Source organism: Lycium ferocissimum, chromosome 3 (assembly GCF_029784015.1).
Source record: "Lycium ferocissimum isolate CSIRO_LF1 chromosome 3, AGI_CSIRO_Lferr_CH_V1, whole genome shotgun sequence".
NCBI classification, from domain to species: domain Eukaryota; kingdom Viridiplantae; phylum Streptophyta; class Magnoliopsida; order Solanales; family Solanaceae; genus Lycium; species Lycium ferocissimum.
The window spans coordinates 64926590-64952959 of record NC_081344.1 but is presented as its reverse complement, the minus strand read 5'-3'; the positions used below and the strand labels follow the sequence as shown (position 1 = coordinate 64952959).

At 35.3% G+C, this 26370-nt stretch overlaps 1 protein-coding gene and 1 long non-coding RNA gene across 6 annotated transcripts in view; one reads left to right on the top strand and one right to left on the bottom strand.

Moving 5' to 3' along the window:
* The window catches only part of LOC132050410 (uncharacterized), a 44060-nt gene extending 39868 nt beyond the window's left edge, over window positions 1-4192 (top strand). The window contains exon 4 of the long non-coding RNA XR_009413409.1: window positions 4014-4192. This is a non-coding gene — a long non-coding RNA (uncharacterized LOC132050410). The remainder of the gene's footprint in view (window positions 1-4013) is intronic.
* LOC132050408 (metallothionein-like protein type 2) lies at window positions 4033-19407 on the bottom strand. Of its 5 annotated transcripts, none has more exons than XM_059441641.1 (3): window positions 19234-19407; window positions 5007-5076; window positions 4033-4391 (listed from the first exon to the last, which is right to left on the bottom strand). In XM_059441641.1, the coding sequence occupies exons 1-3, from the start codon at window positions 19293-19295 to the stop codon at window positions 4287-4289; spliced, it is 237 nt and encodes a 78-aa protein (XP_059297624.1). In that variant the 5' UTR covers window positions 19296-19407; the 3' UTR covers window positions 4033-4286. The 5 variants fall into 5 exon arrangements, with proteins under 5 accessions (XP_059297624.1, XP_059297626.1, XP_059297623.1 ...); XM_059441643.1 differs by having other exon boundaries at window positions 4033-4383; window positions 5005-5076; window positions 19234-19389; XM_059441640.1 differs by lacking the exon at window positions 19234-19407 and adding an exon at window positions 5836-5985.
* Between the last annotated feature and the right edge of the window lie 6963 nt (window positions 19408-26370).

The following is a 26370-nucleotide window of genomic DNA, read 5'->3' as shown; positions in this document are numbered from 1 at the left end:
TTCTCGTTATGTTTATGATTCTACTAAATTCCTTATATGATGAGTGATCCTCTAAGGATAGATGTAATAAAACGACAATAGTAATGATGTCAAAGATGCTTATGAGCTCTTATGTATATGTGTCCATGTATGACTATTATGTAACACCGAGCTTATATGGCCGGGTATGATATCTATCGCGCGCGCACCACTGCAGTTGGGTACGGATAACCCTGAGCCTTGGTAGGGCCAGGTATGTATAAATCACCGAGCCTTGCCATGGCCGGGTATGTGAAACACCGAACCTTCATGGTCGGGTATGCTATGAATATGAATATGAATATGGATATGAAATGTAAATGAGTACGGATACGAATATGGATACGGATATGGATGTATGTACACAATCACGCATTAGAAATGGAAGGTCCCTATGAAAAGCAAGTAAGTGTTTATGACGATGGTTCTACTACCTCCCACCTAATGCTATTTCTTATGTTGTCTATTATGCTTTTATAATGATGTTGATCATGCTTTACATACTCGTACATTCTTCGTGCGACGTCCTTTTGTTTGTGGACGCCGTGTCATGCCCGCAGTGGCCAGGGAGACGGGGGCGATCCATAGCTTTATTACTCGAGACTACGTAAGCGAGCTCCATTTCATTCGGGGCTGCATTTTGGTATCTATTCTTTTGTGTACATACTTATGGGCATGGCGGGGTCTGTCCCTTTATGTGTTGTGACATACTCTCCTTAGAGGCTCGTAGACATGTGTATATGGTTAGATGTATTTAACTTGTCGGCATATCTTGTATATCATTTTGTTAGCCTATAAATGAAACATGTACATTAATATGGGCATAGTATTGATGGTGATATAAATGTAGTGATGCCAATGGGATTAGTATGAATGATGGATAGAAAGTATGATTTAACTATGTGGCTCACCGAGATGTAAATGTGAATGTATGATAAGAGGTGCTCGGGTAGGTTAGCACCGGGTACCCGTCATGGCCCTCCGGTTGAGTCGTGATAAAAAGTAGCGCCCATCTTCACCAGATCTGCCTGGATTCGACTAGTAGTATCGTTTTCCCCTAGTATCATTTCACTTCCATGTAGCTGACCCATCTTCTCAACTTCGTTCCCAGCTCTTCTGGTTCTAGGGTTCGCCTTAGCCAGTGGAGGATCCGAGAGTTGGATCTTGTTCTTCTTTTCTCGGCCCTTAGTATACGGCGGTGGCGCACAATAGTTGAACCACTTAACATGCGCCCAGAGAAAGATAAAGTCTAGAGAGAGAAAGTATTTTACTAATATTCTGTATCCATTAGCTTGACTAATTCAGATTTGCACAATATAGGGTAATTTTGGGGAGAAGTGCTTCTTATTATGCAATTCATCATTTCTAAGGCTCGATCACAAAATTTCTCTTTATAAAAAGAGAAATTTTATGCATCTTACCACATCCTTTGGCAACGCGCGAGGTCATGAAAACTAACCCAAAATCTGATTGTGCGAGAGCTCGATATGACTACCAGTCAGAGGTGGAGCTAGGATATTAATGGGTTGTCGATTTTAGAAAAGACGGTTCACTAGGTGCTGAATAAAATTATTTATATAAATTAAGTGAATTTTAACACAAATACAAGGGCTCAAGCAAAATTCTTTGGGTTCTACTAAGCCCTAAAGTAAAACTGTAGCTCTGCCCGTGCTATCAATATTAGTTTAGAATATATCTTATGTTTATCGAATCTGGCTGTCGCATTCAGACTTTTATATATATAAGTTTATCATAGATTTTAAAATCCCGGATACAGGCTTGGGAATAATAAAATTAATGGTCAAATATCACAAGGAAGTTGGTAAGATTGTCGCGTCATTCCGAGTATATATATATTTGGATTTGGAAACTGAAAATCAGCGCTAGATATCGTTTTTAATTATAAAAATATAAAAAAAGATATCAACAAAACATTATTGTCATACAATATTTACACATCGTACAATATGTCAGTTTATACCTAGTCGTATATCCGAAAATGATGTACTAGAAAAATATTTTCCTTTGAGGCGAAGAAGTTGCTATCAGCCTATCAGGGGATGGTGATGACAATGTTGATGACGATGTTTGCCTTGGTCCTTCCTTCCTTAAAATTGAACGATGACTTTAAAAATTAGATTAGGAAGTTGCTTTAGAAATTGAAGTTTATTTTACGAAATTCAAACTCATATTTGTCTTATTTGATTAATCTTTTTTTATGATGTAATGAAAAAGACTAGGTTTGTTCAATCTGTCTCCTCAGTAATTTGATAGTTATATCCTGCGTCATTGCTCTTTGCAGACATTCTAGATAATTGATCATACGATAATTGACCGTAAAAGAGGTCTCGTGTTCGAGTCCTGAGAACTGAAATTTCTTTTAGGGAGTGCTTACATTTAATGGGTTCTACACGGCGCAAATTCAAATCAATTTGGCCGGCGAAAAAATGAAGCATTAACAAGTAAATGAAAAGTACATAAGACAGTGATGAAACACTTGGATTTTCAGAATTGTAGTAATGAGTTTAGCTTACATTGCCTACCATCGACCATCGCACTTCCTCTATTTCAATTTGTTTGTCTTACTTTTCCTTATAGTTTGTTTTTACAAAAGGCTTCTTTTTTTTACAACTGTTTTCCGGTGAAAACGGATAATCAGTTAGAGATTTGTATTTCAAGGGTTTGAAGACAAGTGGATTGTATCGAATCGCGGAAACTCTCCTTTCGGGTAGGTTTTCGTGATCACAAGAGTTAGATTGAAAGAACCAGCATAAAAAAATAAGAAATCAAGCAAGATAAACATGTTCACAAGAGTAATCAATATGCCCGGATGTATTGTTCTCGAGAGAAAAAAGGAAGAGATATGTTACAAGCGATGGGATGGAAGTCCCCTTGCTTACATGATAAACTATCTATATGTAAACCAAAACGAGACTTTTCTACCCCTAAAGTACGGGTGATGTGACGTGAGGATGGCCCCAACGTTAACATAGTCAATGGCTCTCTGATCTAGAAGCATGGATGTGATTGGAGTTGGTGGCAGTGGGGAATGGCTGTGAGGGTTCCCCCGGTCCCCCCGAGTGTCCGGCCTCACATGTGACCCCGGGCCAGTTTTTGCCCAATACAACAACTATTTAATTCCATCTTTTCACATGACAAGTTTAAAATCACAAGATTAAATGACATTTTGATACATTCACATATTTTTAAATTTAAAACCACAAGATTCAAAAGTCTTTTTTACTTTTTTAATCTTCGTGCCAAGTCAAGACCAGACAAACAAATTCGAATGGAGGGAGTAAAAAGATTTTTACAGAATTAGTGTAGTTTACTTGTCATAATGGGTCATTTATCGTGTTTTGCTGATCGATCCTTGTTTGGTATAATAAGTTACCAATAATTGACTTTAAGCAACTTTGAGTAAAATTTCTTTAAACCGTCGTGAAGCCTAAAGAAATGAATATCCTGACTTGTGAGTTGTATTTGTACTGTGGTAGATTATAGATGCTGCCATATTTTATAAATAAAGCTCAATAATTCAAAGATTTAGGGAAATTAGGAACATAGATACAAGAACAAATTCTATTTTAATATTTTCTACCTCCAGAGTCAAGAGATTCTTCTCCCTAAGTAGCATTTTTATAAGTAGAGAAGGAATTCAACTTTTTTTTTTTTTATTTGCTTCAGTGCCACATTACCTACACGAAGGAGATATATGATTTTTTTGTCCACTTACAATTTGAATAGAAAAAAAATAATTATACAAAAATCTCATACTCCCATGCTCTTTTATTGATCTCACTTGGAAATGATTTTCTAGATAATTTCCTAGATAAAATAATATTCGTAATAGACAATAAAACCAAATCTAGCCCCCAGCCTCTGTGCTCATTATGAACCCACTGACTCTAAACATTGGATTAGCCTGCATCAAAATGAATACTTCTAAAAAGGAACAAATGACAAATTATTATGTCATGAAAGAAATAACAGAGGGATTTAAGACACAATGAATGAAGGAGACAACTTATATATTGCACATTAATAAGGTTTGTGTTACAGCTCAGATAAGCAGCTTCCTTCAGACAAACATTAAATTAAACAACCAAACAGAAAAGCCATGAGAGTAACATCTAACACTAATACATGGCCTTATTCAAATTATCATACAAAAGCTTTCATTACACAATATTACATAACACACTTTGAATACAGAAACACAATTTTTTTTTCTTCATATGTTCATAGTGGAAGCACTATAGTAGAATTCAACAGTTGCAAGGGTCACACTGGCAGTTTGATCCACACTTGCAGCCATGCCCTCCTTCTGTTGCTTTCTCAACTGATCCCTCAACCATTGCTTTGCTGCAATTTAGTCATATAGAATCATTAATCACCAATAGATCTCTTGGAAAACTACTTATTTGACTAATCCAAAATAAAAGAAGGATTAAGTTCATATACTGATAGTGTAAAGATCTTGTATATTATATCAGTGTAGTTTAACATGTGGCTGCAAGTTCAATTTTTTGCCATTTTTGTCATCTTAGTAAATGGTGTTGGACAGTATTCTGTTTGTCCCTATTTCTGTGACATTCTTCCTTTTCAAACTGTTTAAAAACGAATGAAACCTTTCTATACTTAGTAGTAACAATTTAACTTTGAAATATCAATTTTATCCTTAACGAAATTATTTATAGCCACAAAGTAAAAGACGTATTTTAGACAATAAGTTTTAAAAGTTTTTCTTTCTTTTTTGAACTTTGTGCTCAGTCAAACACCATAACATAAATTGAGACGGAGAGAGTAATACTTATCATAAAGATTCACAAGTAACTAGTATGAGTTTAACTTAAATGACAGACAGCGTAAAAGAATTCTTACACTACCAAATCACTTGAAAGATTACTATAGATAATTGTTCATAAAATGTGGAATTAGTAACCTAGAAAGTAACACTAAATATTTTTGCACAATTTCACTTACTTCTTCATAGGTGCAACTCCCTCAATGATGGTAAGGGTAGTGGACTTCTCCAAATCGGGGTACATGCCGCACCTTCACATAAATTGAAACGAGGGAGTATTAAATACAGAGTAAATATAGAAGATATATTTGATATTCCCTAAATTTATATGTACTCTCAAATAACTATTGGGTGTAGTGATATTATGCACTGCATCCAGTAATTAAATTGGTTGAAATTGGAAAAAAAAAAAAAAAAAAAAAAACATGTTTGACATGGAAGTTAAACAAAAAATATGAAAGTTTAAAGTTGTGTTTGGAAATGATTTTTTTTTTTTTTTAAAAAAGAAGTAAATATTTGTGACAAAAAGTTATTATTTCATTTGAAATACGCTTCAAATAAGTTATCCAATATTTCACCTGTATTGTAAGATACCGAACTTTAGTATATTTACAACTAAAACTGATTGCCAAACTAATATTTGCAAATACAGAACGCTTTAGTATTTATAAATACTAGAGTTAATGGTCAAAACACACCTGAACTACTGTTTTTTTCTATCTGAACTATCACCATTGATGTATTAAAACACGCCTCGAAGTTGATGTGACCAACTATCAGCTATTCCTATTTCCTACTGAACTATCACCATCTACTAAAATAGGTGCGTTTTAATACATAGATGATGATAGTTCAGGTAGGAAAATGGATCGATATGATAATTCAGGTAAGAAAATGGATAGATGGTGATAATTCAAGTAGAAAAATGAAAGTGAAACTCGCGAAAAAACGATAGTTATGTTTTTGACCATGAACTCTAAATACTAATATAAATATTATTTATGGCTTACCCTCCACCATTGCCGCAACTGCAGCTAGAACCACAACCACAGTTTCCTCCGTTGCAAGACATTTTTATTTGAATTTGAAAGACTTAGTAGTAATAAGAGAAGTTGAGAAATTGAGAGTAATTGTTGTTTTGATGAAAGAAGAAAGGCTGGGCTTTTTATAGGAGAAGGAAGAGAGAATTGGCCATTTTTATGTTTGACACGTGGACCAATAATGTGATGTTTGTATGGTCTAGTGAATAACGCCTGAAATGTATAATGTTTTTAGATAAGAAGGCATTAAGCTTGCTTCTCTAAAGAATGACTAAGCATATTATATTTTTACATTGTAAGTATGCCGGTCCAGAGAGAAACTTATGCCTTACGTTTCTCTCATATTATATATTATGTGACGGTATGTGACAATGCAAAGTTTAGGATTCTAAAATAGCAATTGAAAAGAAAGAAATTTCATCATAGATTTTAAGCTCCCTGATACAGGCCTGGAAATAATAAATGGTCAATTATCACAAGTAATAAGATTGTCGTGTCATTTCGTGCAGAGAACGTATTTGGAAACTGAAAATCGACGCTTAGATATTGTTTTTTATTTTAAATATACAAAAAAGATGTCATCAAAAACATTATTGTCATACAATATTTTACTCCTCGTACAATTCACTATGTCACTTTATACCTAGCCATATATCGGAAGATGATCTACTAGAAAAATGTTGTGAAGAAGTTGCTATCAACCTATTAAAAATTAATTTTATGTTACGGAATTGAAACTCTTATTTGTCTTATTTGATAGTGTTTTTATTTAGTTATTTATTTTTTTTAAAAAATTACGTTGTAATGAAAAAGACTAGCTTTGTCCAATATTTATCTCCATGAGAAAAAGTAGCTACTATATATGCATTGGGTATCTTCTGAGATAATAGACCAGAAAAGAGGCTTTTCATGTTCGAATCCAAAAACAAAAAAATCTAATAGGGAGTACATTATTTTTATTGGCTCTATGCACCACAAGTCAAACCAAAAATCTTGAATGTCGGATGATTAGACCAAAAAAGAATTTGCTAAAGACCATATGATTAGCGTTTGCCACCCACTTATACTAAAATCGAATAATGATTTATACATAAGATAAGACAGCAAAATAAAGTATTAACAAGTAAATGAAAATTATATAAAACGGTGATGAAACATTGGATCCTTTTCATAACAAGTGTTAATTTGCGATGAGTTTAGCTTACATAGACCCGCGGCGTACAAGATTTTTTTTATTATTAGTATAGTTTACTTGTTGTAATGGATCATTTACCAGGTCTTGCAAGTAATTGACTTTAAGGGACTTGGCTAATTGCTATAAAAGTTACAAGTAATTGACTTTAAGCGACTTGGCTATCTTCTTCTTTTTTCTTTTTTTTTTCTTTTCTAACTAAACAAAATTTTATTTACCAAAAGGAGATGCATACAACACAAGACTAAACTAGCTCCTGGACATAGTCCCAGGATTAAAAAAACAAAGCTAATGCAATGAACACAATAGGAACACAAGGCAAACTGAACATTAATCTAGAGCATACACTAAGGTAGAAATTTAAAGCACATATTCTTCTAGCAAGTTTGGGCCTCAAACTTCCTCTAGCCACAACTTTCTGGATAATCAACCTTGTGATATTGTCTGAGGTTTTGTGCAGCGCCACCCCCCCCCCCCCCCCCGCGCCCCGCTATTGAATTTCTTTCCTTCCAAATGAAATAAAATAAGCAATAGCTACTGTTCTGAACATCTTACCATGAGCATTCTTCCTGTTAGCACATCTAAGCATCGCTACTTCATCCTCCCCTTTCATTGGAGCTCTATGAATATTCTGCCAGTGGAGAAGATTCCTCCATATGGCTGCAGAGTAGAAACATTGAAAGAAGAGGTGATCAACTGATTCTTTAGCAGAACCACAAAGAGGACATTGGTTGCAATCAATAGTTCCCTATTGCAACAGTCTATCTCTGGTTTAAAGTTTTATATCAATAACCAAATACGGAATAAAAGTCCATTTGGGAGCACCTAGATTGTTGCAAATAACCCTCTTCTATGATACCTCTTGGAAACCTCCTCTTAAAGCTAAGTGCATATTCTTTATGAAGAATTTGCCTAAATTCAGCATATGTGTTTCATCAAGGCCAGCTCCATGCATAGTCTTTGTTGCCTTGAAGATTTTCTGGAGCATCATAAGGCTTGATTAGGCATACAACTCCACACTATTTGCCTTTCTATATAGTACTATGAGGGTACCCATTTTACCCACAACTTCTCTTCTTTGCTGCACAAATTCCCAAGCATTTTACATATAGCTGCTTTGTTCCAAGTTTGGATATGAAGAATGTTCAAACCACCGGCTGTTTTTGGGCAAACAAACTTGCTCCCAGGCTGGATGGACTTTCTTAGGACCCGTTTGGCCATAAGAATTATTCACTTTTTTTCAGAAATTCTTTTCACTTATTTCAAAAATTAGTGTTTTGGCCATGAAAATTCCAAATACAACTTGAAGTTGTATTTGGAATTTGAAAAAAAAAATTTTTTCACTTTTTTGTATTTTATTTTTTCACTTTTTTCACAACCCAAACAAGTACATTTCAACCAAAAAAACAAAAAAAAAAACTATTTGCGAAAACTATGGCCAAACACGGGTCCAGAACAAAAATGCCTTAAAAAAAAATTTTTGAACCAAAATACCCCAACAAAAAAAAATGTTACCAATGTACCTTTAGCGCAGTATTTTACTGCGCTAAAGCACTTGATCGTAACGGTACCGTTAAGTACTTTAGCGCAGTAAAATACTGCGCTAAAGGAGTTGTCTTCTCTCCCCTATAACGCAGTATTTTACTGCGCTATAGATAGTTGGGTTTTAGCTATAGCGCATTATTTTACTGCGCTATAGTAGTCCGCCATTTTCCATTTCATTCCTTTTTACGTAGTTTAGCCGTATATTAATCATGCTTTGATACTCCGAAACTTCAATATTTTATATAGAACCCTACTTATATTTGTACAATTAATAAGATAGGCTCAATACATAAAGAATACGCAATACTTTGGATTGTCGTTTTAGTGGTTGAAAAGTGCTCGAAGTCCTTTTTTGTTTGAAGACTTGTAGTCATTAGCTTTACGTTATTTATCTTTTAGGGTTTCGTCTTATTTTTAAATTAATGCTTAACTTTATTTCGAACGTAAGGCGAATAGTGCCCTAGGGGCCGACCCGGCACCGACCGGCTGAGACTCCTGCGCAGTAGGAGCGGACCCCCAGACCGAAGAAATTGCAAAATGAATTGAAAAGAGTGCTTTGTCGTGCTAGGTCACTGACATATCCTTTTTTAGGACTTCTTGTTCGAGTAGGAATATTTCGGTTTTTCTCGCGCCGAATCAACTGGGTCACCGGTAAAGAACCTCTACTTAAGAAAAAATCATAAGAGAAGAAAGCTGCTAGCAGAGGGTGGAGAAGTGCCACAAGTCTCCTTGCAAGTAGATGGGTCATCCAATAGCTCTCCTGCATCTGAGGCGAATTTTAGATCTTATTCCGGTTAGCTTTTTTTTTTTTTTTTTTTATCAATTTAGGATGTGAAACCATAAACAATAATAAAAACTAAGATAATATATATAAATATGCAAAAAATATATAATATTTACGATAAATTGTATAACACTAATGTATATACACTATCGTGGATGGGTCCCACATGTAGTATGCCTGAGACCATCCCTAGGCCTAAGGCTCATGCCATCCCCACCGCCCTCGCCATCGTCTCCATCGTCCTTCTTCCTCTTAATAACCGGACGCTCCAAGTCATGATCATCTCTCTTCCCCTACCGTGCGCCCTTGACTAGAACGTGCTTCTTCTTGGGATCCTCCCCGCCGGCACGCTCGAGCCTCAGCCGAGCTAGGTCCGGAGACTCAACCTCTTCCTCGTCCGGAGTCGCCACCTCGTGCGCCGAAGGATGAACCGAAAAGTATATAATAATTAGTACCATTTCTTATTTATATTGAATACATTAACGTTATTTATTTAATCAAACTCCGTGTGTCAACGGGCGCTGAGTAGGCTCTGAGATGGGTCCGTAGGCTTCTCGGATGGGTGTGGTGGTGAATATGAGGTAGTCTCGGACGAGATGCCTTGTTCGAAGTCCAAGTAAAGGTTATAAAAATTAAATAAATATTTACCTTATATTGAATAAAAGTAGTTTTAAGTAAAAAACTTACATGCGCCTCGGTAGTCTCTCATGAGAAGACCTGCTGCCTCATGGCGAGTTTAATGCTTCCCGAATGGGTCGCTCTTGTGGACCGCCAAGGCGTCGAATCCTAAAATATCAAAATAACGAAATAATAAGTAACATACATATTTAAAATAAGTACTTTAAATAATCAAATATATATATTAAATATTGACCTTATGTTGAATAAAAGAAATTTTAATAAAAAGCTTACCGTGCTCGGTGATCATATGGGAAGACACCGTGGCTCGATGACGAGAAAACGCACGAGTGGGTGGCTCGTGGACGGCGGCGCGAATCCTAAAATATAAAATATTACTAAATAATGAGTAACATATATATATATATATATATATATATATATATATATATATAAATAATTTAAATGAACAAATAAGCATTTTAAATACTAACCGGGATCAAAAACTCATCGAAGTCAAGAATCCCGAGTCCCTCTAAATTCCTCATAGGCCGCTCGCTCGTCCTAATGAAGCGCGTCAACGCCACCCAATCAACGTTATCACGCTCGCTCTCATGTATGCGTCCCAGCTCGGCCGCGCGATGACGACCCGGTGTCTCGGCAAGCAAAGCAGCCCGGCTAAACGTAGGTGAGTCCCCAGGTGAGCTGCCACCGGCCTGGAACGGCTGCGGATGGACTAGACCGTGAACGCCCTCTGGAATGGGATCGGCCTCATCCGCCTCATCTACCAGATGGTGTCCTCCACCACCAGGTCCTCTGGCAGCAGCACCGCGGCCTCTACGCGCACGGCGTCCTCTGCCAGCACGGCCGCCTCCTCTGGGAGCACCCGGTCCTCCTCCTGGCGCTGCCTGATAGTCAGCCTCCGGAATAGGCTCCTCCCTGCGCCTAATCTCGCCTGCCTGCCGGATACCATCCTCCGATATCCGTACCATCTCCGCCGCAAGCCCCGCAAGCCCAGGGTAAGGCATATGCTCTAACCCCAACATGCGTAAACGCTGTACGGCCACCAGCTGCATTTGTGTTCAACAGAAAAAAAAGTTATTTTTTAAAACGTAACATTCAATGCGATTAAATAAATCTAAATACGATAAACTTACCAATGCCTCGTACTGCCCGGCGAGTGCTGAGTATCCTACATCCCCAGGGGGACGCAAAGCTGGGTTGCCGATCAATCGGCGTGTGATCTGATGATACCAGCGCATGTAATGCTGAATGGGAGTCAAATGGCCGACGACAGCTAAAGTGCCCAACCTGTTCTCCCAACGGTGGAGCTGAACATCCATGAAAGCCAGAAAATCATCATCAACGGCAGCCCGATCGTCCCGGCATTGTATTGTCGTGGCCCATGACGGACGTCGAGGTATACTGCGTATGCCCAAATTGTCTGAGCACAAGACATTTTCGGCACAGAGCCTCGCCACGATGTCCAGCAGTATGCGTCGGACAGCGACATCCAAACCCTGACGCCTGACGTAAGGCCGACAAACCATCTAAATATAGCAACGTCGACATCCATATAAATAGGCGCATAACATATACATACAAATCGGTGATCATCAAGTCGAAAAGACGTTTAATTAAATTATTAATGTAAATTTAAATTGTTTTACCGCATCGTCCGTCATGTGATCAAGCTGGTCCCGGAATGGTAGAATACTGTGGTGCATATCCACATCCCGATCAAAACCGTCCATCTCCGTCTCCTGCATAAGACATGTCAATGTCGAGGTGATGCCTAGGTACGGCCAAAGGGCAAGATCCTCTCCCATGCCCATAACCGTACAAAGCGATATTAGAAAATACGATTTTTAAGTCGTCTTTTCAAGAGTTTTTGTCTACATTAAAAGGAAGCATACTTAAAATATTACCCGAGAACAGCAAAAATCCACATACGTACGGGATAACTCCAATAGACGCTCGGCAAGACAAAGCATCTATAAAGATACGCTAAAACAAACGACCGTAGTCTCCCGGGCGGTCCGAGTGCCCAAGAAAAACCAAATAACGTAAGCTCGACAAAGGCACTGATGAATTCGGGAACAAGAGATGCCCCGAATATAATAAGCGGATACAAATGGGCATGACGATCGACGACGTCCATGGAAGTGCCATCAACCGGATCAAGACCCTCCAAAAAAGTGCGAGTGCACTAATCCGAACCCGTTACGTGCGGAAATATGGCCCGGGCAACAGATCGGCTCGGTGGGTGAGCCTAGTCAACTCGTCGCCCACGTCCCGACCGGGGAGGAGGCTCGCACCGAGTGTATAATGGCTCTTCATCTACCCGCAATCCAATAGGACCTCCACATCCACAGTGTAATCGTGGCCTCACCAGTGTGAAGATGGAAGGTATGTGTCTCTGGCCTCCACCGCTCAACCATGGCTGTGATGAGCGCCCAATCATCTTGACTAACGGACACCAACGGTGATGCCGCCCCGAAACAATATCTCCAAGATGCGAAGGTGTGGGGGGTGCTCGCACAGAAAAGAGCCCAAGCCTCGCGACCTACGGGGGCGGAGCCTAGTAGATATCCCTTTATAGTATCGACCCATAATTGTCGATCTATGATTGTCAGAAAGACAATGCGATCTATCGGAGGTCCCGAGGGTGAACAGAGGTCCCTACGTGAGCAGACGGGCCCCGGGGAACATCGGGCCTGTGGGGAACATTCGGATCCACGAAAGAGTCCGTTTGTACAAAACTAAATTAGTCATTATTCTTGAAATGAAAGATAAATTATATTAACTAATTAATAATTTGTAGGAATATGTGAATTATGTAGTATTATATCTTGTGAATAATTAACGTGGATATGCGATAGAAATTTAATATGTGATAGTAAGGACACATATGTGATGGCAAAGACTTTTTTTGAGAATCATCTTAAGTTAATTAGTTTGAGAATCGAAATTCAGCAAAGTAATATTTGTTTAGAACTCTATTTTGAATATGTGATATATTTTTAGTTGACCAAATAACCAACACGGCTACGATAAAATTAGACTAAAAAGTATATTCGTCGACCACATATTTTTCTACATACTTTACATTTTTATCGTTAACTTATGTATTTATGAAAAAAGTACTTTAACTATTCTTTTTGGATAATTTTTTTTTTATTTAACATATATATATTCACGCTTTTAAAATTATATAGATAACAATTCATAATCATTTACAACTTATCCGGATGGTTGTTACCTATTGTATTATGTTATGTTGTTAATTTAAATACAATGTTTGTTTTGATTGTTACTTTTTTAGATAATCTTTACATTTTTATCGTTAACTTATGTATTTATGAAAAGAAGAACTTTAACTATTCTTTTTAAGATAATCTTTTTTTATTTAACATATATATATTCACGCTTTTAAAATTATATAGATAACAATTTATAATCATTTACAACTTATCCGAATGGTTGTTACCTATTGTATTATATTATGTTGTTAATTTAAATACAATGTTTGTTTTGATTGTTACTTTTTTAGATAATTTTTATGTAACGACGAAAGGTCCTATTTTATGTAACCATTGATTTGGTCCTATACAATATGACACAATACGAAAAATGTCAAAATAATACATAACAATCATCCAATCAAAAACAACATAATAATTCATTACCAATCAATTTCTTTCAATTCATAAACAATAATTAACAACTAATAAATTCATAATTAATATTTAACAAAATAATAATTCATTAACAATTCATAAATAATTAACAAATTAACAACTCATAAACATATAACAAATTAACAATTCATAAACATTTAACAAATTAACAATTCATAAATATTTAACAAATATTGAATTAAACCAAAAAAAAAAAAAAAAAAAAAAATCGGAACGAGTGGCAAAAGCCTTTGCATTCGAAAAAAGAACAAAAAAAAATTGTTTTTTTTTTTTTGAAACATAGCAAGGATTAAATGTTAAGCATGCTTAGAATATAATGTATATAACAAAATCATAACAAAAGTTCATAGTAAAAAACCTTAATCGAAGATTTTTTGTAGAGTTATTTAATCGAGTTCTACGCACGCTTTTCCCTAAAATTTGAACTTAGAATCTTGCTCCTCGACTAATATACCGAGAATCTAAACTTTCCGGACGAAATTTAATAGAAAGTGACGTTTTTGGAAGTGGGACCACCTCTTTTTTCTCCGTCAATGGCGGTTTCCTTTTTTTTTTTTTTTTTTAAAACGACTGGAGGGGACCAGTGGTGGAACCCGATCGGTTTATGTTGAAGAGTATAACGCAGTATTTTACTGCGCTATAGTATAACGCAGTAAAATACTGCGTTATAGGGCACACAAGAAAACTCCTTTAGCTGCATGCGCTAAAGCCTGTAATCTACGGTTACGGTTAAGTGCTTTAAGCCTTGAAGAAAATATTGTACTAAAGGTACATTGGTAACATTTTTTTGTTGGGGTATTTTGGTTCAAAAAAAAATTTTTTAAGGCATTTTTATTCCGGACTCGGCCAAACACAACTCCAAAATTCCAAAAAAAAAAGTGAAAAAGTTTTTTATTTCTATGGCCACATGCCTACTTAGATTCTGTATTCCCACCAATCCTTGGGAAGGTTCTGCAAATAGTCTTCACAACCTTCTTGGGCAGAATGAACATTTGACACTACTAGAAAAGTACGAATTACAAGGGGATTTTCTTGTGGAATATACATGAAAATTCGCAGGTAATTTACTTTCCTGCGGAATTTTCCTACCAAAAAAAATGCAAAGGAAAAACCTTCGTGGGTAATTATTACCTGCGAATTTCCAAATCCCCAGGTAATTTACATGGAGATTTTGATTTGCATGTAAGTTACTTGCAGATTTTCTTGCAAGAAAATACTAAAATTCTCAAGAATTTTTTTATAAAAATTGTAAAAAAAAAAAGAATTTTCTTACGAATATTTTCGCAGGTAAATCTGCTTGAAAAAAATCTAAGTAAATATATAAGGAATTCCTTAACAAATATTGTGGAAAATAATACTTTAATCGTTAATCTTTTGCTTTTCATTTAATTTTAATTTTTTTTATTTTCTGGTTTTTCAATTTAATCTCCCTATTATATATAATGATTTTTTGCTTACTAAACAACACCACAACACCTGAAAAAATTACTATATTACTGAAAAAAAAAAAGTTATTTTACAAACAAATTTTGACCCTTTTCCGTACAAACAAACCCAAACACCTCCAACTAACCCCTGGCTTTACAAATATACATCTCACGTACTATTTTTACAAGTTTTAAAATCTTAGGTCCCCCGTGCCAATCATACAACTACTCTTCGCACACCAGCTAACTAGTTGGTCAATATAAACTCCCAAATTTTATTGTCTCCATCCGATGTGGTAGAGGTTAACTTGCACCGAATTCTCTTCCATTTACTATATAAAATCAAAGATGTATATATATATATATAAATATTTTTGGCAGTAATTGCACTGAACAATTCCAGCATTATGATTGAGTTTTGAATATATTTTCTATATTTTAAAATCAAAAACTTATCCCAATATGCTATAAATTCTACGCTTACATCTACGGTGATATATATCCCTAACTAAGTATATTAAAATAGATAATTCAAATTATAAATAAAAAAATTATGTATGCATTTTTTATGAAATTTAGCAAAAGAGTATAAATAATCTTAAATAAGAAATGAACACAAATCACTTAATAGGATGACTAATTTTTTATGTATATGACAAATATTTTTATCTTTCTAAACTCTTAAATATAATGATGTTATTCCTATTTTCCTTAAAAAAATCAAACCTCTTATACAATAGAAATCCTACACAAATACAACTTCAAGTATGACTAAGTAAATCAAATTACGACCATTTATTTGATGATTAATTGATCATTCATATAATGTATGTATTTTCTTTCAAGAAAAAGAACACAATTTTGAGAATTAAATATCTAAATAAACATTATTTACTATAATTAAATTACACCATTTTAAACAACAACAACAACAACGTACCTAGTGAAATATCCCACAATGTGAGGTCTGGGGTACATTATAGAGTATTTTCTCTATTTAAAAATTACACTTAAAGTACTCAACATTACACAATCTAGTATTTTTCTATTGATATATGCGGAGGTGAATGTCTATGTTCAAATTAGGTGAGGGGGGATTTGATTGTCAAAACAAAGTTGGGGGTGTAAATAATTTTCTTCCTAAATAAATTAACTATATATGATGATGTTATTAACAATTATGTCTAAATTGTTGTTTTAATTCTTTTTCTTTCAACACATAGGTAATACGATTCCCAAGTAAATCCCCATGAAATAATCCCTAAGTAAAATCGCAGAAATAAAATCCTCAGGTAATTCTCAAGTAAATCCTCATAACATAATCCCCAAGTGAAATCGCAGCAACAAAATCCCCAAGTAATTCCCTAGGCAATATAATTCCCAAGTAAATCCCCATGAAATAATCCCCAAGTAAAATCGCAGCAACAAAATTTGCAGGTAATTCCCTAAGTAATATAATTCCCAAGTAAATCCCCAAGTAAAATCGCAGCAACAAAATCCTCAGGTAATTCCCTAGTTAATATAATTCCCAAGTAAATCCCCATGAAATAATCCCCAAGTAAAATCGCAGCAACAAAATCCTCAGGTAATTCCCTAGGTAATATAATTCTCAAGTAATTCCCCATGAAATAATCCCCAAGTAAAATCGCAGCAACAAAATCCCCAGATAAATTCCTAGGTAACATAATCCCCAAGTAAATCCCCAAGAGATAATCCCTAGAGAAATCCGTAAGTATCATTATCTGGGAAATCTCCTACGAATTCACAATTTTATCGATTACCTGCGGAATTACCTACGAAAGTGATACCTGGGGATTATCTTCCTCAAATAAATCCGTAGTTAAATTTCTGGCACTAAATTGCGCCAAAATTACCAGCGAATTTACCTGGGGAAATCATATTCGTAGGTAAATATTCTAGAATTTAGGAATTTTTAGATTTTCACATGAAAATCCGTAAGAATTATCTGCGGAAAAAATTCCCAGATAAAATCCCCATGTAATTCGAGCTTTTCTAGTAGTGTGAGCCCCAAAGGTTTGAATGGTAAATAGCTCAGTTTTAATGAGCCGAAGTCTGAGCATATGACAGGACACCTTCCATTAACAGGCGATTGTGTTTTTCATGCGTTTTTTTTGTTATTCCCGTAACATTCTCACTTCTGATATTTCCAGGTCTTGTCATAAAAAATTGGAAGCATCAACTCCAAATCCCGAATTCGCCGACATCAAATACAATACATACTTTTAAAAAGGAACAAATGACTAATTATGTTAGAAAGAAATAACAGAGGGATTTAAGACACAATGAATGAGGGAGACAACTTATATATTGCACATTAACAAGTTTTGTGTTACAGCTCAGATAAGCAGCCTCCTTCAGACAAACATCAAATTAAACAACCAAACAGAAAAGCCATGAGAGCAACATCCAACACTATTACATGGCTGTAGTCTTATTCAAATTATTATACAAAAACTTTAATTCCACAATATTACATAACACACTTAATTAATACATAAACACAATTTATTATTTTCATGTTCATAGTGGAAGCACTATAGTAGAACTTCAACAGTTGCAAGGGTCACACTGGCAGCTTGATCCACACTTGCAGCCATGCCCTCCTTCTGTTGCTTTCTCAACTGATCCCTCAACCATTACTTTGCTGCAAATTTAGTCATATAGTATCATTAATTAACCACCAATAACTCTCTCGGGAAAACTACTTATTTGACTAATCAAAAATAAAATAAGGATTTTACGTTCATATACTGATGGCGTAAAGAACTTTTATGCTATCAGTGTAGTTTAACATGTGGCTGCAGGTTTAATTTGCTGCAAGTTTTATCAGCTTATTAAGCAATATTCCTTCCGTCCAAATTTATGAGACATTCTTTTTTTTTTTTAAAGAATGAAACATTTTTATATTTAGTAACAATTTAACTTTGGAGTATCAATTTTACCATTAATGAGAGATTTATTGCCACAAATACATATGACTTAATTTAGACCACAAGTTTCAAAAGTCATATTTTCTTTCTTAAATTATGTGCCCAATCAAACACTATCACATAAATTCAGGAGAGTAATGCTTATCGTAAAGATTCACAAGTAGTAATTACTATGAGTTTAATTTATATAACTGACAGTATAAAAAAAAAATTACGCTATCAAATCAATTGAAAGATAAATATAGATAATCATTCATAAAAAGTGGAACTAGTAATCTAAAATGTAACACTAAATATTTTTATACAATTTCACTTACTTCTTCATGGCAACTCCCTCGATGATTGTAACTGTAGTGGACTTCTCCAAATCAGGGTACATGCCGCACCTTCACATAAATTGAAATGGAAAGAGTATTAAATACAGAGTAAATTTAGAAGGTACATTTGATATTCGCTAAATTTACATGTATTCTCAAATAACTATTGCGTGTATTGATAATATGTTTTGCACTGCATCCAGTAATTAAATTGGTTGAAAATGGAAAAAAATATGTTTGACATGGAAGTTAAAAAAAAAAATAAAAAAAATTGAAAGTTTAAAGTTGTATTTGGAAATGATTTTTTTTTTTCAAAAGAAATATATATTTGTGACCAAAAATTATTATTTTATTTGAAATACTCTTCAAATAAGTAATCCAATATTTCACCTGTATATTATAGGATACCGAACTTTAGTATATTTACAACTAATACTAATATCCAAACTAATATTTTGCAAATACAGAACGATTTAGTATTCAAAGATACTAGAGTTAATGATCAAAACACACTTGAACTATTATTTTTTACGAGTTCACACCCCAACTATCATTTGTTCCCTTTTCCTATTCGAACTATCACCATGTATGCATTAAAACACACTGCGAAGCTGACTGGGTCAACTATCAGTTGTTCCATTTTCCTATTTAAACTATCACCGTCTACTCAACTAGGTGTGTTTTAATACATAGATGACGATAGTTCAGGTTGGAAAATGGATACATGGTGATAGTTCAGGTAATAAAAAGGGAAGTGAAACCCGCAAAGAAATACTAGTTATGTTTTGGATCATTGACTCTAAATACTAACATAAATATTATTTATGGCTTACCCTCCACCATTGCCGCAACTGCAGCCAGAACCACAACCACAGTTTCCTCCGTTGCAAGACATTTTTGTTTGAATTTGAAAGACTTAGTAGTAATACGAGAAGTTGAGAAATTGTGTGATTAGTAAATTAAAGCAAGTGATTTTTGTCTTGATGAAAGAAGAAATACTAGGCTTTTTTATAGGAGAAGGAAGAGAGAATTGGTCATTATTATGTTTGACACGTGGACCAATAATGTGATATTTGTATGGTCTAGTGAATAACGTCTGAAATGTATAATGTTTTTTTGATATAAGAAGGCATTAAACTTGCTTCTACGAAGAATGACTCAGCATATTGTATTTTTCCAATTGAAATGTAGGTCCTTGAGAGAAAATACGCATTTTATTCCGTTCAAACAACAACATACTTCGTGTAATTAACCCTATAAGTGAGGTCTGAGAAGGGTAGACTAAACACAGACCTTATCTTTACCTTTGCAAGATAGAGTTGCTGTTTCCAATAGACTCTCGGCTCAAAAGAAATGTAAATAATGAGGGAATGTCGGAAACAAAAAAGAGACAACAAAATAGTAATGTACAAATTAAAGCAAGTGCAATAACAGATATCCATGTACAAAGAAACTATGCGATACCTAAATCATACTATTAACTACGACAACACTTAGCTACCTACTAATTAACCTTCTATCCGGATTCTCGACTCTCTTACCTTCCTATCTAAGGTCATGTCCTCAGTCAACTGAAGTTATGTAATGGTCCTGTCTAATCATCTCTGTCAGTTTTTCTTTGGCCTACCTCTACCTCACCTAAATCCTAATATGGCCAACCTCTCACACCTCCTCTTCACATGTCCGAACCATCTCAGTCTCGCTTCCCTCATCTTGTCCTCCACAAAGGCCACTTCCACCTTGTTCCGTATAACTTCATTCTTAATCATATTCCTCTTAGCATGCACATTCTCATCTCTGCTACTTTCATCTTCGGAATGTGAACATTTTATGTTGTTCATTTAATATAATTATGTGATGCTACGAAATTTAAGATTTTAAGATAATAGCTAGAGAGGAAAAAACATTTTGAGAGAGAATAATATCAAAACATTTTGAGACGTCTTAAAGTTTTTTTTTTTTTTTTAAAAGTCATATAAGTTTAAATATGACGCTTATCTATTAGGAATAAGTAGTGTGACGTTCACAATGAAGCCAAAATCAATTAATCAATATTATCAACACACTGCATTTTAATTTCGTTGAAGTTGGGGATAACTACAGCCTATAGAATTATCGATAACCATTTTGACTAATTATCCATATCATTCCTTTATAATTTATCTGTATCTCAAAGCGAATTAACTAGGAGTTCTTTAAAAGTCAAATAAAGAAAAAGTAAATGAAGAAATTTTACTTATGCTGCAAGCTTGTTCTGTGTAGAAATATTCTATGATGACATTGATCCCCATTTGGGTTGGCTATCAATCTTCATTATATTAATGTCACAAGTTCAATTAATTGGTGGCATGACTTTGGGAGATCTAGCGAAAGTGATATTACTTATTTAATATGTTGCAACTTGTGTTTGATTAATTTAAATCATTTATTTATGCTGCTTAATAAATGATGCAAAAGTTTGTTGACAAAATGATTCAAGTAGCTGTCTCAATCCGTCCCATGAGGCTTCTGCATAGTGTTAGAACATGAATCGACTTAAACAAGACTTTAAAAAAAATCGTCTTAAACATGAAAAGAGTTTGTTGCATTCATAATGCGCCATTGAATTTCAATTATAAAACAAAGAAAAGTGATTTTTGTTAAAACATGATGTGTATCAGATTGTATCTGTGTATATCGTGTATATCGCATTCTGCACCTAATTCGGGTAGGAAGTTAGCTATAGTTTGAATGGGTTGTTAGTAGTGCAAATGATTAGTTGCCAGTTGTAAACAACTAGCCAATGCAGCTAGCACTACATATAATTACATGCTTGTAACTTCCAATCTAATTCAATCATAATCAAGATATTTTTTCTTCTTCTCCAAAACTGAATTCTCCCATTGTTCATCTTCCATGGCTGAAGCTCAGTTCATGATTCAATTATAGTATTTTCACAAATTTATATCAGAGCAGAGATCCTAAGATCGATATCTGCAAAACAAACTCGATTAGAGAAAAGAAAATTGAAATCAAAGAAAGGGAAAATCACAGAATAATCTTTAGTTGAAACAGTTTCGGTTGATCACCATCATCCTTTGTATTTGCAAGCGTCAGATGTACCTAGTTTAGTGCTATTCCCAACTAAACTTACAGGTCCAGAATACTACACATTGTGGAGTAGATAGATGAGATTAGCCTTTAAGAGGAAAAGGTAAACTTGGTTTTAGAAATGGAACTTGTGCAAAAAGCAAATATAAGGGAGAATTGGAAGAGTTATGGGAAAAATGTGATGCAGTTGTGCTTTCATGGATCAGAAGTATTGTATCTAGTGATCTAATACCTAGCATTATGTATGATGCTAGTGCTAAGAAAATTTGGGATGAATTCAAGGAGATATTTGATAGATCAAACCTCACAAGTATCTGCCGCTTATGTTAAGAAATTGTAAATCTGAAACAAGGAAATGACTCAGTTACATGTTATCACTATGAAATAAAGGTGTTGTGGGATGAATTGGATGTGATGTGTAACACCCAGTGCCCCTGTAATAAGTTACGTTCATGATTCAGGACATAGAAACCTAGACAAAAGTGTTGAAAAATTGAAATTTCATTTCGACGGTCAAGGTGCGGGCCATACTTTTAAGCCGCACTTGGCATGGGGAAAAATGGACTTTCTGAAAAATGCCATCAAAGTACGAGCAAAATGTGCAGGACGCACTTCCATCTTGTACTTCGCAGGTGATTTAACCCAGCTATTGGAATTTGCATTCCAGGTACTTCAAAGTATGGGACGTACTTTGTAACCGTACATCTCCTGCTTTAGTGAATGGTATAAATTTGAGACTTCAGTTTTATTTCTCACTTTTCACATTCCCAAGCCCTAGCACGAAGTTCTTCTCTCCCAACCTTCAAGAAGGTAAGCCTATCCCAATCATTCCAAGTCAAATTCTAACATGTATTCATGTAATCTAAACAAGAAAACCATTGTTCTTAACCTAGGGTTTTCAAGAAAACCCAATTAGAGGGATTTAAGATTTAAGCTTTGGGATTCTTCTTCAAAGTTCAGATTTTTATTTCAAATTTGGAGCATACCAGGTATGTAGGGCTTCTATCTACGTGTGGAACATCTTTGCTCTTCCCCACGCCACGTTCTTCCATGATTATGCAAGAGTTCACCAAAATTAGGATTTTTAGACAAGTTCATGATAAACCCTAAGTCCATGTACCATGATATAGTACGTTAGATTACTAGTTCGTTGTTGTATTCCTAATCTTCCATTTTGGTTAGAGAATTCGTTCGTAATCCATGAAAACCCATATATTGCATTCCATGGCTTCCTACATGCAAGATAATAAATATTATGCTTACTTTCATAAATATCCTACATGTCTACATGTTTTCATGCAAATAAATTATATAATCTTTATCCATGTTATAATATAAGATATCCATGTTATAATACAAGTCATGTTTTTATGCAATGCATGGGCTTCTCAGCCAACTATATCATGTTCATGTTTTTGAAAGTTGCACAGATTACCGAGAAGGTTTTACACCTAAAACTACGTATGCCAATGTCGGATAAGGATCGCTCCGCTCAGTAGGACAATTTTCATATATTTCCCATTGAGGGATATGGATCCATTCATGTCATGTTCATGTCTTGTACCCCGGCAAGGTACAAGATGGCATAGCTAATCGAGCAGAGATCAGACGCCACATACTAACGTGGTGGTTTCATGTCGGTTACATTAATTCTCTCCCACAGACACTTTTCTCATGTTATATATATGTATTTAAGTTCATTCTCATGATTAGTTTCAGTTTCAGTTTCAGCCCTTATCATGTTGCTTCGTGTGCCATGTCTATTTCATTCAGTTGCTTTACATACCTGTGCATGCAATGTGCTGATGCCTCTTTTCTATTGCCCGGAGGCCTGCATTTCATGATGCAGGTACATACTTACAGGACGACGGATCTGCTTAGTAGGATCATCCATGTTATTCGGAGTGTTATCCTTATTTATTTTCATGTCTTGTTTAGCAATTTAAAGTATGCTGGGGGCCTTGTCCCAGCAAGAATGTTTTACAGTTCAGATTCATGATAGAGGTTCCATAGACTAGTTAGTCAATTATGTCGGATACTTAGAGTTGTGTAGCCACCTTTAGCTCAGTTTATGATATTTTCGCATTCCCGTTTTATACAAGTATTTTTATTAAATATTATGATATCCCATGTTTAGGCTCATCATGTTTTATGTTATATTCCGCTCATGTTTATGCCCCATGTTGATTCAATAAGCCATGTGGTTCGCTTGGTCACATGCAGTCAGGCACCGAGTGTTGTGTTACGCCCAGGCCATGGTAAGGGAAATGGTTCGGGGCGTGACATGATGATTCCCTTACCATCTTGTTGTGCTGAATCAAGACAATACACAGATCATCTCAAATCTCAGAGACTGATACAGTTTCTCATGAGACTCAATAAGAGTTATAGCAACATAAGAAGTTATTTATTGGCAAAAGGTTCAAATGTAACAGTTAATGAAGCATATGCAGTAATTGCACAAGAGGAAAGTCAGAGATCTCTAGGTAGCGTTGATGCACATAGAGAAGCACTGACTATGCTAGCAGGAAAGACACACGGATACACATTCAAAAAACCAGCAATGGGACCAGCTTGTGGAGAATGTGGTTACAAAAGACATAGGACTGCAGATTGATATACATTAGTGGGCTATCCTGCTGACTTCAAAAGCAAGAAGAAAAATGGACAAGTTACACAACCTAATACCTTTGCCAATTTAATTATAGCTGTTGATGAAGGGGAATCAAATGATCTGCACCACACTAATGGAGGATTCTTTACACCTCAGCAGTATATGGAAGTGCTGAACAAGCTAGATGAATTAGCTTCCACCAAATATGTAGCTAATATGGCAGGTATGACCTCTCTATTGTCCAATGTTATAGCATATGAATGGATAGTGTATTCAAGTGCATTACACCATATTACACCTTGCAAGAAATTTTTGACAACACTTAATTAGAAGTTTAGAAGCTCAGCAAAGTGGTAAAGTACAGATTCCAAATAGTGAAAAATCAAAAATAGCACATGCAGGAAATGCCATGGTTTTAGGTGGTCATACAGTTTATAATGCATTACGTGTGCTAGAATTCAAGTTCAACCTATCATCAGTTTCTAAGCTTACCAAGGAACTGTGTTGTGCAGTTTTCTTCTTGCCTGATTTTCGTGTATTTCAGGGCCTCTTCAATGGCAAGGTAATGGGGATTGGTAGAAAGAGAGATGGACTATACATTTTGCAGGATACTGGTCAAATAAAAGCACCAACAATAAGCAACTCTTTAGTTACAAGCAATAAAGATGGACAGCTTTAGCACATGAGGCTAGGCATCTTTCTGTAGGAGCAATGAACTACATCTCATCTCTCAAGCTTAAGATGGATGATAGCATTCAAGAATTTTGTGAAATATGTCCTTTAGCAAAATACCATAGACTGAAGTTTCCTATCAGTGAAAGCAAAACTGATACTTATTTTCAACTTGTACATCTAGATGTGTGGGGACATTATAAAAAGCCCACTTATGATAAGAAATAGTTTTTTGTTACTATAGTGGATGATTTTAACAGATACACTGGGGTATGTCTCATTCATTCTAAGTGTGAAGAGTTTACTGTACTAAATGATTTCTTGTGCTTAATAAAGAATCAATTTGGGTGCATTATTAAAGTGTTAAGATCTGACAATAGTTTAGAATTTTTTAACTCAAAATATGTTGATCTTCTTGCTTCTAAAGGAATTATCCACCAGAGTAGTTAGTCCCTATACTCCTCAACAAAATGGGCTTGTTGAAAAGAAGCACAGACACATACTTGAAGTATCTAGGGCCCTGAGATTTCAAAGTGCTATTCCCATATGTTTTTGGCGAGATTGTGTAAGAACAGCAACCTATCTTATTAATAAGTTGCCTTCATAACTTTTGTTTGGAAAACTACCAAGTCTAGATCATCTGAGAGTTTTTGGCTTCCCTTGCTATGCTAGCAACTTGCCTAGAAAGGATAACTTTGCAGAAAGGGCAAGGAAAAGTGTTTTGGTTGGTTACTCAGAAACTCAGAAGGGGTATAGGCTTTATGACTTGCATTCCAAGGTGTTGTTCATCAGCAAGGATGTGACTTTTAGAGAGTCTATATTTCCTTTAAAAAATGATGTCTCGAATTTGCAGGTTGATGATATTTTCTTATCTGTTACTCCTTTCTCGCACTTAGTGAATCAGATGTTGGCAATGATGTGTTACCTCTTCCACCAAGTACTGATGAAGTCTTGCATCTAGTGTATCTAGATGCTAGTGGAATGTCGATGGTAGATGCTTGAGTCAACAAATGAACTAGATGCTGTTAATGTTAAAGATATACCTCTTGCATCAGATGCTGCCGATACACATGCATCAGATGTCGCTGACACTACAAGAAAGTATAGAAATCGCAACAAAATTTTTTATATTTGGCAACAACTTAGTTTTATTGTTGCCAAATGATTTTTTTGTTTCCAAAGAATTTAATTTTGTTGGCATAGTATTGATTATTGTTGCAAAAAGTACTTTTGGCAACAAAAAAAAAAAGTTGTTGCACGTTGTTGCAATACAATGTTCGGGAAAAGTTCATGCAACAAAATTTTTTTTTGTTGCCAAAAGTACTTTTTACAACAACAATCAATCTATGGCAACAAAAAAAAAAAATTGTTGCCAAATATAATTTTTCTTGTAGTGTGATGCACCTAATCACATTCCGCTGCCTTTACTACAGGATTATAAAGCAGTTGATGAGCATGTGCCAATCATTCATGAAGAGCCGCAACCTAGGCCTAGCAGAACAGTCAAGCCACTCATCTGCCATAGTGACTATGTCATGGCACCTAAGCCTGGTAGACATTGCTCATATCCTATATCCAACCACATTTCATACTC

Excerpts from the sequence above, each read along its gene's own strand:
- LOC132050408 (XM_059441641.1), bottom strand. The coding sequence starts at position 19,295 with ATGTCTTGCAACGGAGGAAACTGTGGTTGTGGTTCTGGCTGCAGTTGC. Across the intron at positions 5,077-19,233 it reads AGTTGCGGCAATGGTGGAGG|GTGCGGCATGTACCCCGATT; the intron begins GTAAGCCATAAA and ends ATTTATGTGAAG. Across the intron at positions 4,392-5,006 it reads AGGGAGTTGCACCTATGAAG|AATTGCAGCAAAGCAATGGT; the intron begins AAGTAAGTGAAA and ends TCTATATGACTA.